The 18962-nt window shown below is 41.8% G+C and overlaps 1 protein-coding gene across 2 annotated transcripts in view; it reads left to right on the plus strand.

The window, feature by feature from the left end:
- The window catches only part of HPRT1 (hypoxanthine phosphoribosyltransferase 1), a 130949-nt gene that overhangs the window by 33411 nt on the left and 78576 nt on the right, over positions 1 to 18962 (plus strand). For both annotated transcript variants that reach the window (XM_073543514.1, XM_073543513.1), the window contains exons 3-5: positions 603 to 786; positions 2440 to 2505; positions 3213 to 3230. In XM_073543514.1, coding sequence (XP_073399615.1) covers positions 603 to 786; positions 2440 to 2505; positions 3213 to 3230 — 268 coding nt within the window. The remainder of the gene's footprint in view (positions 1 to 602; positions 787 to 2439; positions 2506 to 3212; positions 3231 to 18962) is intronic.

Genomic DNA, 18962 nt, shown 5'->3' on the forward strand with positions numbered 1-18962 from the left:
CAAAACCTGGTCTCTTGGCAGTTTTTCAGCATTTTTGCTCCTTTTTTGCACTTACTCATTGATTAACTTCTCTTTACAGGAGGACAGAAGGCTTGTGGATAATTTGTGCAAGTCAATTTGCAAGACTCTGTGCATCAGCCAAGTCATTAATCCGTGGCCGTTTGACAGGAGCCCTGAGAACCGCCCCTTACCTCCCAGGATCCATGTCTCTTATTTTGATTAGTCTACCTGACGCTGAGTCACATCTGCATTATACCACGACAATGACGTTGTGCCAGGCTGGCTAATCAAAATAAGAGCCACAGATGTCTGGAGGTAGCAGAGGGTTCCCGGGACTCCCATCTAGTGGCCACAAAATATTGACATGGCTAGTTGACCAGGTGCTGTGAATCGATTTGCACCAACTCTACTTGCTGATATTGTGGAGCTGCTGACAGATGAATTAATATGTCACTGTGCTGGGAACTTCATTTATGTGACATTCATTTGTATTTACCACCATCATGGAAAAATGTTCCTTTATTTTCTTTTAAAATATCATTTTACATTCCCGTTATGAACCTGGTTAACATTGTTTTTGGTTTGTTTTTGTTTGTGTCCAGGACAGAAAGATTAGCCCGAGATATCATGAAAGATATGGGGGGCCACCACATAGTGGCACTCTGCGTTTTGAAGGGTGGATACAAGTTCTTTGCCGATCTACTTGACTACATCAAGGCACTGAATAGAAACAGTGACCGGTCGATCCCAATGACTGTGGACTTCATTAGATTGAAGAGTTACTGTGTAAGTACTGACAGGAGCCTTGTGGCTGCGTCGCCATCTAGTGAGAAAAAAGCTAATTGCAAAGTTTTTTACTTGTCTATAAAATGAATAGCTAGTATTAATTTACAGATGTTTCTCTGGGCTCAGACATGCACTGAACACAGCAATAGATGTATATCACTAATCATGAAACTGTATAATAGATCTTATAAACAGTGAGTGATATATATCTGCTGTATAAGACAGAATGGCAGACCATTCGGAAATTTGTGAAAACCCAGGAGAGAGAGACTGAACATATTCAAAAAAGAATAGGATAATAGGATTAAGGCTAAAATGCCTTTATTAGTGAGGGTAATAAGATGTAGCACTACAAGCAAAAGAGGTGCCTGCACAAGTAATAAAATATGATTATACAAAACATATAATATATTAAAAGCCAAAATACTAGGTAATGTGCAAAAAGATAATGTGCAGATATATCAACATAAGTGGCAAGACAGCCCACAAGAAAAGTGCCTTACAGTATCAGTATGACACGGAATATTAATGTTACTGGAATAATAAAGCAGCCATGTGGATCTAGGAATATCAAGGCAAATATAGAAAAAATAATAGTAATTGGATAATGTGCAGTGAGAAGAAAAACCGCTAAAATGTTAAACTATATATGAACAATAAGGGTATGTGCACACGTTGTGGATTGCTATGTGGAATTTTCTGCATGGAATCTGCATCTCTTGGCAGAATCCGCAGGTCAAAATCCACTCGTACTTTGTGCGGGTTTGGCATGCATTTTTACACCTGCGGATTCCTGTAATGGAATGAGTGTAAAAACGCTGCGAAATCCGCACAAAGAATTGACATGTTGCGGAAAAAAAAAGCGTTTCCGCGCTGATTTTTCCGCAGCATGTGCATAGCATTTTTTTCCCCTCATAGAATAACATTGTACTGTAAATCACTTGCAGGTGTGCACATACTCTAAATAGTACGTCGCTCAATAATTATGTTGCGTGTTCATAATACAGGAGAGCAAGTAAGTAAGGAATATGAGATGCACAAGCCGGTCAAAGGAGTAACTGTGTTTGCAGTGAATCACAATGGATTATCTGAGTGTCTGGCGGTCACTGGTGCGGAGAACAACCAAAGATGTGTTACTCTGTCTGTTGAATGCTATTTTCTTCTCAGTATTTTCTTGTCTTATTACTCTGTGCACTGATGATCTAGATCACAAGTCATTGTGCTTGGCTGATGTAGGTTTAGAAAGTAATGTCACATCCTTAAAGGGGTTGTCTCACTAATAAATATAAATGAAGTAGTAGTGCACATGATGACCATTGCGTCATTCACTGCGGTGGGGCTGCTGGGAGCCTATCTGTCAGTCCTATAGAAGTGAATGGAGAGGTGTAGCACTCTATTTATACAAATATTTATACAATATCAACTTGCTCAGGTGATAATTGCTTCACCTGTGCAATACAAAGGAAATCCTGAAAACATGATCTGTTGGTGGGCCTTGAGGACTGGAGTTGGGGATCCCTGCATTACAGCATTCTAGCATGCTGTAAAAGAGACTTTGATGGCGACTGTACATTATAAAGGGAAAACCTGGTCCACATGCAAGAATAAATCTGTTTGTATCACACAGTAAATTTTTTTTGGTCTTTATTACAGAATGATCAGTCTACAGGAGACATTAAAGTCATAGGTGGAGATGATCTTTCAACTTTGACCGGCAAGGTAAGTTTTATATATTTTGTTTAGGAATGAAAATGGTGCAGATGTGTATTTTATACAATCATGTTAGTAGCCCCATACAGTAATAGATGCTTTGTATTATAGATAATAAAGGAAACATAAAATGCTTGTGTGTATTGTGTGGACAAGGTCTAAATTCATCATTTATATTTTGTTTTTTTGTATCGTGGGATTTGTTTTTATGGGCCACATTTTTCAAAATACCACATGCAGGATGACGAATTTTGAGTAGAATTAAAGATACTTTTTTTTTTTTTTTCTCTCTCCTGTTTTGAGCCGCCTTAGAACAAAAAATTGCTTGATATTTTAAAATATCACACGTTGGTCTGCAATTGCACAAATATAAAATTTAGATTTTACACTCCAGGAGTATACTGAAGTAGAATTGTGCACAAACTTTACAATGTTTTGAACGTTTTGTAAATGATGAATTAGGCTAAAATATCTGCTTAAGGAAAACCACGCCCATTTAGTTTTCTTTTGTAAGTGAAGTTTAACTTAAGGCGCAAATTTAAATCAGGCCCAAACATAAGTCGCTATGATCAGTTTTACTCTAGAAAAAAAATGTGCGATGACAGCGATTTAATTTGGGTCTTGGTATGCATGTATATTCTGTATTTATATATAGCTAGATTGTGTTTATACTGTATTAGGTGTTTTACGTAACTTTTTATTTTCTTTATTTGCAGAATGTCTTAATTGTTGAGGTGAGTTCACATTAAATCTGATGTATTTCTCAGGAAAACTTTTAAAGAAAACTACATAATATTAATGCCTGGGGATTTGCAAGATCTACTAGGAATTGACATTGTGGGGGGCAATGATCAAATATTATCAGCTATGGGCCTTGGTTCCATGTTCCTCAAAAGGGTTGTCCCAAGACTTTATCACTGATGGCTAGGTCATCAGTGTCTGTTCGGTGGAGGTGTGACACCCTGCACCCCTGCTGGTCAGCTGTTCTGCTGTCTGCTGTGATCAGAACTGCTCAGTGGCGGAGCTGCATAGGTCTGCCGACTGTATAGTGGCTGCGGGTGGATGCTGCACACTCTCCGTCTGTTCAAATCGACAGTAACAAAATCACTGACTGAAGTGGACTAACAATAAAAATGAACTTTTATTAATATTACTTTAAAATAATTCATTTCCCAAATCCACCATGCATGCACACCTGTGTTTTGCTGGTTGGAGGACTATTAAGTTTCAGATACGTGGAGCAGAGGCTGCACTTTAAGTGCGGGGGCTGCAGATAAGTGCATAGTTAAACACAATATCATAGTTTAACACGAGCATAGTTTGGTGTTTGCTTACTAGTTTTCCATTTTTTGCTTTGTTTTTATCAGCACTGTTTATCCCTATTTAATGTGTACCATGGACAATGCTACCAGGTGTGCATCTTGTGAGATGTATGCATGCATTGAACAGCTGTTGGAGAGTGAATGTCTGCACTCGATGTCACTGAATTACATGTGTGGAAGCCCACGTAATGGATCTAAATCTGCAGCTTGCAACATTCAGGAGCATTGCAAATCTGGAGAGGCGTTTAGAGCTCACTGAGCTTGCCCTGGCTGGGGCCAGTGATATGGAGGTGGGGACGATCAGGACCCAGAAGTAGGTAGCTGAGTGACAGTTACAAGAATGGGTAGGAGGGGAAAGTGCCAGGGAGCCCAGTCCTGATCTGGCACAACCTAGTAAATATGCCTGTTTAGTTGATATTAGGAATGCAAGCTCAGGACGGGGATCACTACAGCAGGACCTTGCTCCTAGCAACCAGGAAAACTACTATAGGAAGGAGAAAGGTAGGAGTGCAGCAAAGGCCAGACAGATGATGGTGGTAGGGGACTCTTTAATTAGGAGGACAGACAATGTCATCTGCCATCGCAACCGTGAATGCCGAACAGTGTGTGGTTTGCCGGGTCCTCAGGTTCAACAGATTGCTGGGTGGGGTTAGGAAAAACCCAGCAGTCATGGTACACATCGGTACCAATGACAAAGAGTGAGGTGGAAGATCCTTAAAAATTACTGGGAACTAGGAGAGAAACTGAAGGCCAGGGCCTCCAAGGTGGTGTCTTCGGAAATACTGCCAGTGCCATGAGCGTCACTAGATTGACAGTGGGGAGCTAAGGGAGATGAATAAGTGGCTTAGAAATTGGTTCAGGAAGGAAGGGTTTGAGTTTATGGAGAACTGGGCCATCTTTTCTGTCAGCTACAGGCTCTACAGTAGGGACAGGGTTGCACCTCAATAGGGTGTGTGCAGCTGTGCTGGGGGGAAAAATGGTCAAACTTTTAAACTAGGATCTGGGCGGAGGGAGGGTAGTTGTGCTAAAAAGGAGATATGTTAAGGGCCTGTCACACTAAGCGATATCGCTAGCAATATCGCTATAACTTGTGACGTTATAGTGATATTGCTAGCGATATCGCTGTCTCATACTTACCTCCAACCCGCTCCCCTGCTGGTTATCGCTGATCACGCGAGAACGTCCTGGACCGTTTCTCGTCAGCTTCCTGCGGCGCTTCCTGTGGAGAGACGAGCGTGGAGCCGGGCGGGAGGATGTCAGGATCGCTTAGTGTGACAGGTAAGTAGCGACCTCCGTCCCCAGCGATGTCGCTGGTGAGATCTGCCTGTGTGGCAGCTCACTAGCGACCACTTAGCGATGCATCAGCGATCCTGACCGCGTCTACAAATGTAGAGGTTACATTACATTCAGAAAGGACAGAAAAGGTGAGGGGGTGTGTATTTGGGTTAAATACCGGTGCTCAATGACGACGTTGGGGGACGCTGCGTCATTGTAGAGTCAGTGTGGGTAAATGTACCTGGGGATGGCAATAATGTAAAGCTGCTAATTTGAGTTTGCCACAAAACTCCTAATATAGCTGAACAGGTAGAGGAGGAAATGCTGCAGCAAATTAAAAAAGGCAGAAAATAATAATAGGGTCCTTATTTTTGGGGATTTTAACTATCCAGACATTCAATGGGACATAGAATCTTCTGGTTGTGCTAAACGCTGCAAGTTCTTATCCACAATTCAGGACAATTCCTCTCTCGCTCAGATGAACCAACCAGGAGAGGTAATCTGCTGGATCTGGTCCTGTCAAATACAGTAGAACAGATACAAATTCAGATCTACAGGTCAGGTAGAATTTGAGATAAAGTTTACATTGGAAAAACAAACATTCAAAAGGGGAAATGCAAAAACCTGGAACTTCAGGAAAACTAATTTATACGAATTAAGGGAAGAGCCTAATCATGTAGACTGGAACCATCTCATGGTAACTGGGGATACCAAGCATAAATGTGGCAGAATCCTGTAGAAAATTTACACCATCTGGCAATAAAATGTAAAGGTATAAAAAGAAACCATTATGGATAAATAAGACACTACAAAGTTTAATAAGATGAAAACAAAGCGCATTAGAAATCTTGAAGGCCTATAATACTAAAATAGCCCTTCAAAAGTATAAAGATCTTAAGAAATGGGGGGCGTGGCTATGGAGTGAACAGGAGAGGACGCTTACCTAGAAAGCTCCTCATGATCCTGCAGTATCCTGAGATTTAGACCCTTTCTGCCTGGCATAATTGGAGCGGCACGGACCCCTGTGGACAGCGGGACCCCCTCTGGACCATCGTAGGAGGACGGGAGCGGTCTTCTATCAGCGGGAGACCGAGGAGACTGGAGCAGACGGCTGCTTCCCCACGAGGCCGCGGCCATCTTGGGCGCGCGGCTCTAATACAGAGAGCTGCGGCGTCGCTGGCACCGCTGCACTGCTGCTCGGGCAGCGAAGATAACGACTCACAGAACAGGGAGGACGTGCAGTGAATGCCCTGGAAAATCGGGCCCTGCGTGTTCTTTCACCTGAGCCATTTTACCGCTGCACCGGCCGGCGTTAGTATTGTGGAAGGCCTTGCACACCCTCCCCCCGCGGCTGCTGTCTCTGTGGGGACACCTCTCCCTTCCCTGGCCACAAGGAACATTAACTATTCAATGTGAATCGCTGCCCTCTTAATTTCACGTAGCCCTCCCCCTCATCTCTGTGGCCTGAGCCATAATTATTTATTAATAATCCTGCTGTGCGTACTGCCTGCGGTGGACATTTTCAGAGCACATATCTCCAGCTTTCTTACTGGGTCGGACTGCAGCAGGGGAAGAGTCCTGAGGAGATCATTTGCATATTCCCAGTGCCTTCTGGGATAAGTGAAGAGTCTCCGCGAGCTCAACGATCACTGGGTTTTGGCTCATCTTTCATCGTTTTTAAGAAATCTCAATATGGAAGAGGCCAGGAGCCATTTGGTGAGCTGCATTTCTTGCTACATGTTCACAGACTTGCCAGTGGAAAAGCCAAACTTCACATGCCACAAATGCAAGCTTGTGTCCCTGTTGGAGGAAAAGTTGCAAAATCTCGAAGAGAGGTTAGCTACGTTGAAGATTATTAAGGAAGGTGAAGAGTTCTTAGACAGAGCAGAATTATCTCTTCATGTTACAGAAAGAGAAGAAATTCGAAGTGCACCTGAAGAAGCAGAGGAATGGAGACATGTGACCCAGAGAAGCAGGAGAATCAGGAGGCAGTCAGCACCCATACTTCTCAGGAACCAGTACCAGGCTTTCATGCAGGAAAACGAAGAAATACATCAGGATAAGACTTTGCCCACAAACAGCAACCTTGTACGCCTTCAGAGTCCTCCTGGATGGAGAAGGAAAAATGTTGTGAAGAAGAAACGGAGAGTGGTGGTCATGGGGGATTCCCTGTTGAGAGGAACAGAGGCTACTATCTGCAGACCGGATATAACTTCAAGAGAAATGTGCTGTCTTCCAGGTGCAAAAATTAAAGATGCGTCTGACAGGATATCAGGACTCTTCAGACCTACAGATGACTACCCATTCCTGCTATTGCATGTGGGGACAAATGACACCGCAAGAAATGACCTGGAAACCATCTGCAGAGACTTTGAAGACTTAGGCAGGAAAGTGAAAGAACTGGGAGCACAGGTGGTCTTCTCTTCCATCCTCCCAGTGGATGGCCATGGAACAATGAGGTGGAATAAGATTCTGCAGGTGAACTGGCTATGTCAATGGTGCCGTTAGCAACTATTTGGATTTCTGGATCACGGAGTGAATTACCTATACGATGGAATGCTTGCTAGAGATTGGGTGCACCTTACGAAGACTGGAAAACATGTATTTGGAATTCGCCTTGCTACACTTGTAAGGAGAGCTTTAAACTAGAACAACATGGGAAGGGAAGCAAAAGACCAGAAAAAGCCATACACCTGACAAATGCTATTGAGAACTCTGCTATTAGTAGTGGAAAGGAAGAACAAAGACAAAAGAATCTAATTAATAAAAATATTGGAGAAAGAGAAACCAATCACAAACTAAAATGTTTCTATACTAATGCACAAAGCATGGGCAACAAACAAGGAGAATTGGAACTACTAACACAGGAAAAGAAATATGATGTCATTGGAATCACTGAAACTTGGTGGGACAATACACATGATTGGAATACAAGACTAGAAGGATACAACTTATTTGCAAGAAACAGACTTGATAAATGAGGAGGAGGTGTCGCATTGTATGTTAGAAACGCGTATATCTGCACAGAGATTGAAGCTTCAGAGACTGGGAGTTCTGAGGAAACTGTTTGGGTAAGAATACAAGGACAGAACAATGGAAAGGACACCATTGTAGGCATTTACTACAGGCCGCCTGTGCAAGCTGAAGATATGGATGAAGTCTTTATGCATCAAATGGCCAAGTTCTCCAAAAAATATGACGTAGTTGTCATGGGAGATTTCAACTATCCAGACATTTGTTGGGAATCTCTCTCAGGCAAAACTAACAGGTCAAGGAAATTCTTATCCTCTCTTGCTGACAACTTTATCTTCCAAAAGGTAGGGGAGAAAACAAGGGGAACTGCTACCTTGTATCTAATCCTTATAAACAGGAAGAAAATGGTTGAGGAGGTAAAAGTGGCTTGGACTCTAGGAGGTAGCGACCATGCTATTTTTAGAATTTTGAATAACTAGAGGAGGAAGACCTGTGAAGACTCAGACGTCAAGGTTAGATTTCAGAAAGGCAGATTTTAAGGGATTCAGAAAGAGAATTGGAGGGATCCAATGGCTGGATATCCTTAAAGACAAAAATGTCCAGGAAGGATGGGAAATCTTGAAAAATGAAATTCTCAAAGCACAATTGTTAACAATTCCGAAAAGAGGGAAGAATAGGAAGCATTTAAGGATACCAGGATGGATGAACACAGAACTTAAGCACATGCTAAAAAGGAAGAAGAAAATGTTTATAAAATGGAAAGAGGGAGGCATATCTAAAGAAGAATATAATGCTGTCTGCAGAACCTGCAGGGCACAAATCAGATTATCTAAAACTGACAATGAATTGAGGCTTGCAAGAGATGTCAAAAGCAATAATAAAGGATTTTGGGGATATGTCAAAAGTAAAAGAAAAGTCAAAGATGCTATAGGATTTTTACAGGATGAAAATGATGAAATGGTAAGACAGGATGTTGAGAAGGCCGAACTTTTACATTCCTATTTTGCATCTGTTTTCTCTCAGAAAGGAAATGTAACATCAACTGTTCTTCACTGTCCTATTAAGGGAATAGAAGAATCCAGGATATCTATAAACAGAAAGATAGTGAGGAAATACTTAGCTAACCTAAATGAATTCAAGTCTCCAGGTCCAGATGAATTACACCCCAGAGTACTGAAGGAGATAGCAGAAGAAATTTTTGAACCCCTCTCCATAATCTTTGAAAATTCTTGGAGATCAGGAGAAGTCTCAGAAGACCTGGAGAAGAGCAAATGTTGTTCCTATCTTCAAAAAGGGGAAGAAGGTGGACCCAGGCAACTATAGGCCGGTGAGTCTGACTTCTATACCAGGAAAGATCTTTGAACAAATTATTAAACAACATGTATGTCAGTACCTGGATAAGAATGAAGTGATTAAACAGAGTCAGCATGGGTTTGTAACTAATAAGTCATGTCAGACTAACTTAATTTCCTTCTATGACGGAATCACTGATTGGGTGCATCAAGGAAATGCTGTAGATATAGTATATCTTGACTTCAGCAAAGCATTTGACAAAGTATCTCACACAATCCTTATTGAAAAAATGACTAAGTATGGAATGGACAAGGCAACTGTTAGGTGGATTCATAACTGGCTTAGTGATCGGACCCAAAGAGTGGTCGTAAATGGCTGCACATCCAGTTGGAAGAATGTCTCAAGTGGGGTACCACAGGGCTCTGTCCTGGGCCCTGTATTGTTCAACATCTTTATCAACGATTTAGATGAAGGAATTGAGGGTAAACTGATTAAATTTGCTGATGACACAAAGCTAGGAGGGATAGCTAATGCTAGAGAAGAGAGAGAGAGGATTCAAAAAGATATAAATAAACTGGAGCAGTGGGCAGCAACTAACAGAATGGCTTTTAACAGGGAAAAATGCAAAGTACTACATCTGGGCAATAAAAATGAAAAAAGCATATACAGAATGGGAGGAATAGGGCTAAGCAACAGCACATGTGAAAAATACTTGGGTATACTAATAGATCACAGACTGAATATGAGTCAACAGTGTGATGCAGCAGCAAAAAAGGCAAATGCAATTCTAAGATGTATTAACAGAAGCATACAGTCTAGATCACGTGAAGTCATTATTTCCCTCTACTCCTTTGGTCAGACCTCATCTGGAATATTGTGTCCAGTTTTGGGAACCACATTTTAAAAAAGACATCAACAAACTGGAGCAAGTTCAGAAAAGAGCGACCAAAACGGTGACCGGTCTGCAAACCCTGTCTTCTGAGGAAAGGTTGCAGGATTTGGGAATGTTTAGTTTGCAAAAGAGAAGACTGAGAGGAGACTTAATAGCTGTCTACAAATATCTAAAGGGCTGTCACATTGTAGAAGGATCAACTTTATTCTCATTTGCACAAGGAAAGACTAGAAGCAATGGGATGAAACTGAATGGGAGGAGACACAGATTAGATATTAGAAGAAACTTTTTGACATTTAGAGTGATCAATGAGTGGAACAAGCTGCCACGAGAAGTGGTGAGGTCTCATGCAATGGAAGTCTTCAAACAGAGGCTGGACAGACATCTGACTGGGATGATTTAGCGAATCCTGCTTTGAGCAGGGGGTTGGACCAGATGGCCCAGGAGTTCCCTTCCCACTCTACGATTCTATGATTCTATTTAAAGGGTCGGGAGCGGTAGCAGAAAAACTAAAGGAGTATGCAAGACCCGATCCTTCTGAAAGTGCACGACTCCTGAGGAATACCTCCTCCCAAGTTCAACGTAAGAATCGACCTTCGGGGGGTGAGGAGGAGGCTGAGCAAGAGGAATTGACCCTTAAACAGGCGTCTGAGCAATTTATGCAGGCTATTTCCCTCACCAGAACATCTCTGACGGAAAAAATTGAGGATGTTTACACAGAGGTGGGGAGACTTCGTCACGATATACAGTCCATGAAGGGACGCATTACACAGGTGGAGACGAGGGTGTCCAAGGTGGAGGATTCCGTCACACCTATGGAGGCCAAGTTAACGAAAGTGGCGGGCTCCGTGAATGCTTGGAAGCAAAAGGCGGAATACTTGCAGAACAGGATGCGTCGGAATAATATTCGCATCATTGGTCTGCCTGAACGCTCGGAGGGTCAACATCCTGAGCACTTTCTGGAAGACTGGCTTAAGACCTCCCTGGGAAATGATTTCTCGTCAGTGTTCGCTGTTGAAAGGGCTCATAGGGTCCCTACAAAACCTCTGCCTCCAGGGGCCCCACCTCGGCCCTTCCTGGCACGCCATCACAATTGTAAGGACAGAGATACCATTCTGCGTCTTGCAAGGCAAAAAAGTCCCATTAAGTTCAATAATGCTGTGATCTCCATCTTCCCGGACTTTTCCATGGAACTGCAGAAGCAGCGGGCACAATTCAATGAGGTCAAGAAACGATTCAGGGAAAGAAATATTATGTACTCAATGATATATCCAGCCCGACTTCGGGTTGAACACGGAGGTACCTCCGTGTTCTTCACGGATTCGGCAGGGGCGACTGAATGGCTGCGGTCCCATGGGGGATCCCCTGCAAAGGAATCCTGATGTGATGGCTGTTAATTTAGATCCTTTTATTTAAAGGTCTAATTGGAACTTTCTTGGCAGGTATCTGGTTACTAACAATACCGGACACTGTGCTCGGTGATGGTATCCCCTTGCCTATTTTTTGATGGGGGCGTGAGACTATGCTCCTATATTGTTAGGTTCTTGTTTTGTTTTCTCTTTTTCAAAAGTTTTTGTTTTTCTGGTTATTTAGGTAAATGCCGCAGCCGATGCCAACTCTACTATCTAGGTGATGCCTCTGCATTTTGTTCGGGCACCGCTATGCAACATACAGTCATATGTAAAAGTTTGGGCACCCCTATTAATGTTAACCTTTTTTCTTTATAACAATTTTGGTTTTTGCAACAGCTATTTCAGTTTCATATATCTAATAACTGATGGACTCAGTTATATTTCTGGATTCAAATGAGGTTTATTGTACTAACAGAAAATGTGCAATCTGCATTTAAACAAACTTTGACCGGTGCAAAAGTATGGGCACCCTTATCATTTTCTTGATTTGAACACTCCTAACTACTTTTTACTGACTTCCTGAAGCACTAAATTGGTTTTGTAACCTCATTGAGCTTTGAACTTCATAGCCAGGTATATCAAATCATGAGAAAAGGTATTTAAGGTGGCCACTTGCAAGTAGTTCTCCTATTTGATTCTCCTATAAAGAGTGGCATCATGGGCTCCTCAAATCAACTCTCAAATGATCTGAAAACAAACATTATTCAACATAGCTTTTCAGGGGAAGGATACAAAAAGTTGTCTCAGTGATTTAACCTGTCTGTTTCCACTGTGAGGAATATAGTAAGGAAATGGAAGAACACAGGTACAGTTCTTGTGAAGCCCAGAAGTGGCAGGCCAAGAAAAATATCAGAAAGGCAGAGAAGAAGAATGGTGAGAACAGTCAAGGACAATCCACAGACCACCTCCAAAGACCTGCAGCATCATCTTGCTGCAGATGGTGTCACCGTGCATCGGTCAACAATACAGCGCATGCATAACGCCTTTTTGTATGACCAAACAACTCAATCTTTGTTTCATCAGTCCACAGGACCTTCTTCCAAAATGTAACTGGCTTGTCCAAATGTGCTTTTGCATACCTCAGGCGACTCTGTTTGTGGCGTGCTTGCAGAAACGGCTTCTTTCGCATCACTCTCCCATACAGCTTCTCCTTGTGCAAAGTGCGCTGTATTGTTGACCGATGCACAGTGACACCATCTGCAGCAAGATGATGCTGCAGGTCTTTGGAGGTGGTCTGTGGATTGTCCTTGACTGTTCTCACCATTCTTCTTCTCTGCCTTTCTGATATTTTTCTTGGCCTGCCACTTCTGGGCTTAACAAGAACTGTACCTGTGTTCTTCCATTTCCTTATTATGTTCCTCACAGTGGAAACTGACAGGTTAAATCTCTGAGACAACTTTTTGTATCCTTCCCCTGAAAAGCTATGTTGAATATTCTTTGTTTTCAGATCATTTGAGAGTTGTTTTGAGGAGCCCATGATGCCACTCTTCATAGGAGAATCTAATAGGAGAACTACTTGCAAGTGGCCACTTTAAATACCTTTTCTCATGATTTGATACACCTGGCTATGAAGTTCAAAGTTTAATGAGGATACAAAACCAATTTAGTGCTTCAGGAAGTCAGTAAAAAGTAGTTAGGAGTGTTCAAATCAAGAAAATGATAAGGGTGCCCATACTTTTGCACCGGTCAAATTTTGTTTAAATGCAGATTGCACATTTTCTGTTGGTACAATAAACCTCATTTGAATCCAGAAATATAACTGAGTCCATCAGTTATTAGATATATGAAACTGAAATAGCTGTTGCAAAAACCAAAATTGTTATAAAGAAAAAAGGTTAACATTAATAGGGGTGCCCAAACTTTTACATATGACTGTACATGGATGGGCGGAAATGGGTTCTGAATTGATATGCATGACCTGGAATGTAAGAGGTATAAAAACCCCCCGGAAGAAAATTAAGGTGTTCTCACAAATTAGGCAATATCGTCCTCACATTGTGGCCCTGGTTGAGACACACCTGACCAGAGATATACCGTTCGGTGTGTGCAAAAACCGTGGGTACAGTGGTTTATACATGCTTTTCATACCAGCTATTCAAGAGGGGTTTCATTGTTAATCCATAAAGATGTTCGATGGGAGACCAGAAAGGCCCGGAAAGATCCTGAGTGACGGTTTGTGTTCGTACATGCGTTGATCAACTCTCAGAAATATATGTTTTTCTGTGTAGTTACAATCCCCCTCCGGCCAATATGTCAATTATCCAGAAGGCACTGAGCTTTGCCCTAAATTACCCAGATGCACATGTCATTTGTATGGGTGACTTTAATCTAGTCATGAATAATCATTTTGATAAACTGAGACTGGGTGATGGAATACAGAGTGGGGTCCCTCCTCGGGCACATCCCCACTGTCACAATTTGTAGCGGGTGGCTGGATATATGGAGATTGCGCCATCCAGAGACAAGGGAATCATAGAATCATAGAGTTGGAAGGGACCTCCTGGGTCATCTGGTCCAACCCCCTGCTCAAAGCAGGATTCGCTAAATCATCCCAGTCAGATGTCTGTCCAGCCTCTGTTTGAAGACTTCCATTGAAGGAATATACGTGCCATTCCTCCACTGAACGCTCCCTGTCTCGTATAGATTATATCTTTAGATCAGCAGCCTAGCGACATGGGTGGATGATATCGAACATGGCAGTAGGGGGATTTCAGACCACAGTCCGGTTGTTCTTAAACTTAGGTATGGACCGGTGAATAACAGGATAATATGGAAATTAAACCCTTTCTGGCTGAAACTGATAAAACCACCTGATAAGACGATTGATCAGCTGCATTGCTTCATCTCGTCCCACCCTGAACCCCGAAATATTAATTTATTTTGGGACACTCTTAAAGCTTATCTGAGGGGTTGTTTATCCTCCACAATTATATTAAACGAGTAACATCGGAGGAGGATGGCGAGATGGAGCGACGTTTGAAAGATTCGGAAGCCGCCTACATATCTGACCAAACTAATAACAATAGGGTGGAGTGGTTGACGGCTCAAAGGTTATACACTCAATATGTTGACACTAAAACTAAATGTAAATTATTTTTTGCCCGACAATCTTATTTTGAGATGGGAAATTAGGCAAGTAAATTTTTGGCTTATCTAGTGCGGCAGCATAATACAACTAACACAATCCTATAGATTAGCAGCTCTGATGGTACTCTGGCCACTACAACTGAGGAATTATTGAAGTGCTTTTATGACTATTATAGTTCGCTGTACAATTCTAAGTCTGATGTTGACGGCCCGGGGTGTTTAGACTACCGATCTGATATAGAGTTTCCCACATTAAATCCTTCCCAACGGGCCTTTATAGATGCTGAGTTTACTCTGGAGGAAGTAGAGGATGTCATAAAGGATATGGCCTCTGGGAAGGCCCCTGGGCCGGATGGATTTCCTGTCGAACTGTATAGGAAGTATCGGGAGATACTAGCGCCTCTTCTGCTGAAAGTGTTTCGTAAGATTTGGGAGGGGGGATGCATGCCGGAATCCTTTTGAGGCCAATATAATAGTTCTGAAAAAGGAGGGAAAGGACCCTCTGGATTGTGGATCTTACCGACCTATATCATTAGTAAATGTAGATTATAAGATCTTTGCGAAAATCTTGGCCAACAGGTTGAATTCAGTCATATGAGACCTCATACACTCTGACCAAACTGGCTTTATGCCTGGTAAGAGCACCTCCATCAACATTAGACGAGTCCAGTCGGTGGTCCAATATAGCTCTCTGGTGTCGGATAATGAATGGGCATTGGCATCGCTTGATGCAGCCAAGGCCTTTGACTCTCTTGAATGGCCTTTTCTTCATGCATGTTTGCAGAGATATGGATTCGGTGATAAATTTAAAAAATGGGTTAGCATATTATACATGAAGCCTAGGGCCCGAGTCATCGTGAATAGCTCCATATCTGAATCCTTTTCATTGCATATGGGAAACTCGCCAGAGGTGCCCCCTTTCTCCAGCCCATTTTGCTCTGGCAATCGAAGCACTGGCAATTTGTATTAGATCAACCCCTAATATTGCTGGGATAGAAATAGCGGGTCGAATTGATACCATAGGCCTATATGCGGATAATATGGTAATATTTATGGACCAAGCGGAGGAAACCCTGGCGAGAGTGATCACCATTGTAAATAAATTCGGTAAATATTCTGGCCTATCTATAAATTGGGAGAAATCTGCTTTGATGCCTCTTTCCCACGCTCCAATGCCACGACTTGAAACCCTCTCACCACTGCCCATTGTAACCAGTTTCAAGTATTTGGGTGTCCATATTTCCCAAGACAATAAGTTCGATCTGCAACTTAATATACATCCATTGCTGGAGATGGTTAAGGCCAAATTCATGATCTGGGGTAAACTTCCATTGTCTGTGGCTGGACGTATTAGTTTAATTAAAATGCTATTACTCCCCAAGCTTAGTTACTTTCTCCAACATAGTGCTGTAGTGGTGCCCAGATCCTTTTTTGCTAATCTGAATTCCCAGATCACGTCTTTCATATGGGGGAAGACCAGGCCCAAACTCAAACTATCCACTTTGCAGAGACCTAAGAAGGGAGGGGGGGCAGCGTTACCCGATTTCTTTCTGTATTATTTGGCCAGACAGGCCAAAGCCATAAGCACATGGATGCCCGGTGGTCACCTTCCTAATTCTGAGGGTCATCTACTTCATACTGCACAGGTTGGTTGCCCGTTGGGTTTTTTGTAAATGAGGAAAATAAATGTCCCACGGTTGTTGCCCCTGCTTCGTCTGGCACGGTTGGTGTGGAAACAGATTAAAAGGGTGGTTGGATTTGAGGATGTCATAGCTGAGATGCCTCTGTGGAATAATAGTTACCTTCCAGCGTTACTCGAACACCCATCTGCTGAGTTTTGGGCTCAATATAATGTTTACATGATAGGCGATCTGTATGATCGTGGAACTCTGGTATCTTTTGAACAACTGCAAGTTAATCGCAATGTCCCGAGATCCCAGTTTTTTCGGTATCTACAACTGAGGTCAGCTATTCAATCGCATATAAGATCTGTAGGTACAGACACTGTTATTTCGTCTCTACCCTTGATAGGGATCCTTAAGTTCCAGGGCCCCCAAGGTCTCATCTCCTCTCTATCTACATATATATGCTGTCGGTGGGGACAGGACCTGCTATAGACTCTGTTAAGAAAAAATGGGAGAGGCTCATCCCGAATGCGCAAGGAGAGGAGTGGGAAGAAATATTAGAGTCCTCAATTAAGGTGTCTCCATCTGTTAATAACACAGGTCAACGAAAAAAATTTTTTTTTCTGGTGTCCAAAATATTTTAATGAATTTGGGGTATTTTTGGGGTGCTGATTCTGAATATGTCATCAGTTTTGCCAGATTGGCTCAAGTTTTTGAGATTTTTGGTATCTTATTTATAGCACTTGTTGGTAAATGCGACGCATCATCTCATTAATTTCTTTGGATTAGTACTTGAACTGAGCAGTTCTCAATATAGTTTTGTGTTAATTAGTGTTCTAAAAGTTTGTTCATAGCTTGATTTTTGCACTAACTTTATGTTGTTGTCTGTTTTCCAGTGAAAAGCATGAACTCATCATGAAGAAGTTGTCTTAACGATCCAGACTCATTCTGTTACATTTGTGGTGAATATACACTGCCAAAACATAGAAGAAACATAACAGACTTCGTAAAAAAAGTGTATTTTGCCTATTTTGGGGTTATGCTTGGGGACCAAGACAAGTTTTGGGCACCACACATAGTGTGCAAAGCATGTATCGAATTATTACGAAAATGGAGCAAAGGACAAAGAAAAAGCTTCAAATTTGGTGTTCCAATGGTGTGGAGAGAGCCAAAAAATCATCATGATGACTGTTATTTCTGTGCAGTGCAAGTGCAAGGATTCAATAAGCATAAGAAACGAAAATGGGAGTAACATGGAATCTGCAAGAAGGCCTGTCCCTCATTGTGAAGATGTGCCTGTACCTGTGTTTACCATAAATAACAGTCATCATGATGATTTTTTGGCTCTCTCCACACCATTGGAACACCAAATTTGAAGCTTTTTCTTTGTCCTTTGCTCCATTTTCGTAATAATTCGATACATGCTTTGCACACTATGTGTGGTGCCCAAAACTTGTCTTGGTCCCCAAGCATAACCCCAAAATAGGCAAAATACACTTTTTTTACGAAGTCTGTTATGTTTCTTCTATGTTTTGGCAGTGTATATTCACCACAAATGTAACAGAATGAGTCTGGATCGTTAAGACAACTTCTTCATGATGAGTTCATGCTTTTCACTGGAAAACAGACAACAACATAAAGTTAGTGCAAAAATCAAGCTATGAACAAACTTTTAGAACACTAATTAACACAAAACTATATTGAGAACTGCTCAGTTCAAGTACTAATCCAAAGAAATTAATGAGATGATGCGTCGCATTTACCAACAAGTGCTATAAATAAGATACCAAAAATCTCAAAAACTTGAGCCAATCTGGCAAAACTGATGACATATTCAGAATCAGCACCCCAAAAATACCCTAAATTCGATGAAATATCTTTGGCACCAAAAATGCTGTTGACCAGTGTAATAGGATGATACAATTATATATTATAAATCAATCATTTTTAACTCCAACTCGACTCTTTAAGATGGGCCGATACCAATCATCGGAATGTTTGAGATGCCATTCAATAGATGCAGACTTTATCCATATGATCTGGTGCTGTCCTTGCACAATATTGGAAGGAGGTGACATCGTTATTAACATCCTTGGTACAAATTCCTGTTCCCCTTGAACCGCTGATCTGTCTGTTTGGGGTCTGGGATGAGGAGACATGGGATCAATATGTTGGGATTTTTTTTCGGGAGACATTGTTTATGGCTCGAAAGGTACTGGCATTCCGGTGGATGGGAGGTTCATCCCCCGTCTCTTGGGTCCTGGGTAAATTTAGTGAAATCGATCATCCCATATGAACGCACACTATATCAAAATAAAGGGTGCCCGGGTAAATTTGAAAAGATCTGGGAGGGGTGGAATTCCTCTCACCTTACTTTGCAGAGTGGAGATGTCACATAATAAAGGATTAATGATGTGGAAGTAGGCTGCGGAATAGTTTAGTTTAGGTTTATGTTTTTTGTAGATGTAGATGCAGCTTAAGTCAGGCAGATCTCATTATTCAAGTAATAACACAAGACCATTGTGATTTAAATGAGATTATATTTTGTTTTATTCTGTATACAACTGGTACACACATTTTGCTTTAT

Source organism: Dendrobates tinctorius, unplaced genomic scaffold, assembly GCF_039654945.1.
Source record: "Dendrobates tinctorius isolate UK_male_01 unplaced genomic scaffold, ASM3965494v1 ptg000133l, whole genome shotgun sequence".
NCBI classification, from domain to species: domain Eukaryota; kingdom Metazoa; phylum Chordata; class Amphibia; order Anura; family Dendrobatidae; genus Dendrobates; species Dendrobates tinctorius.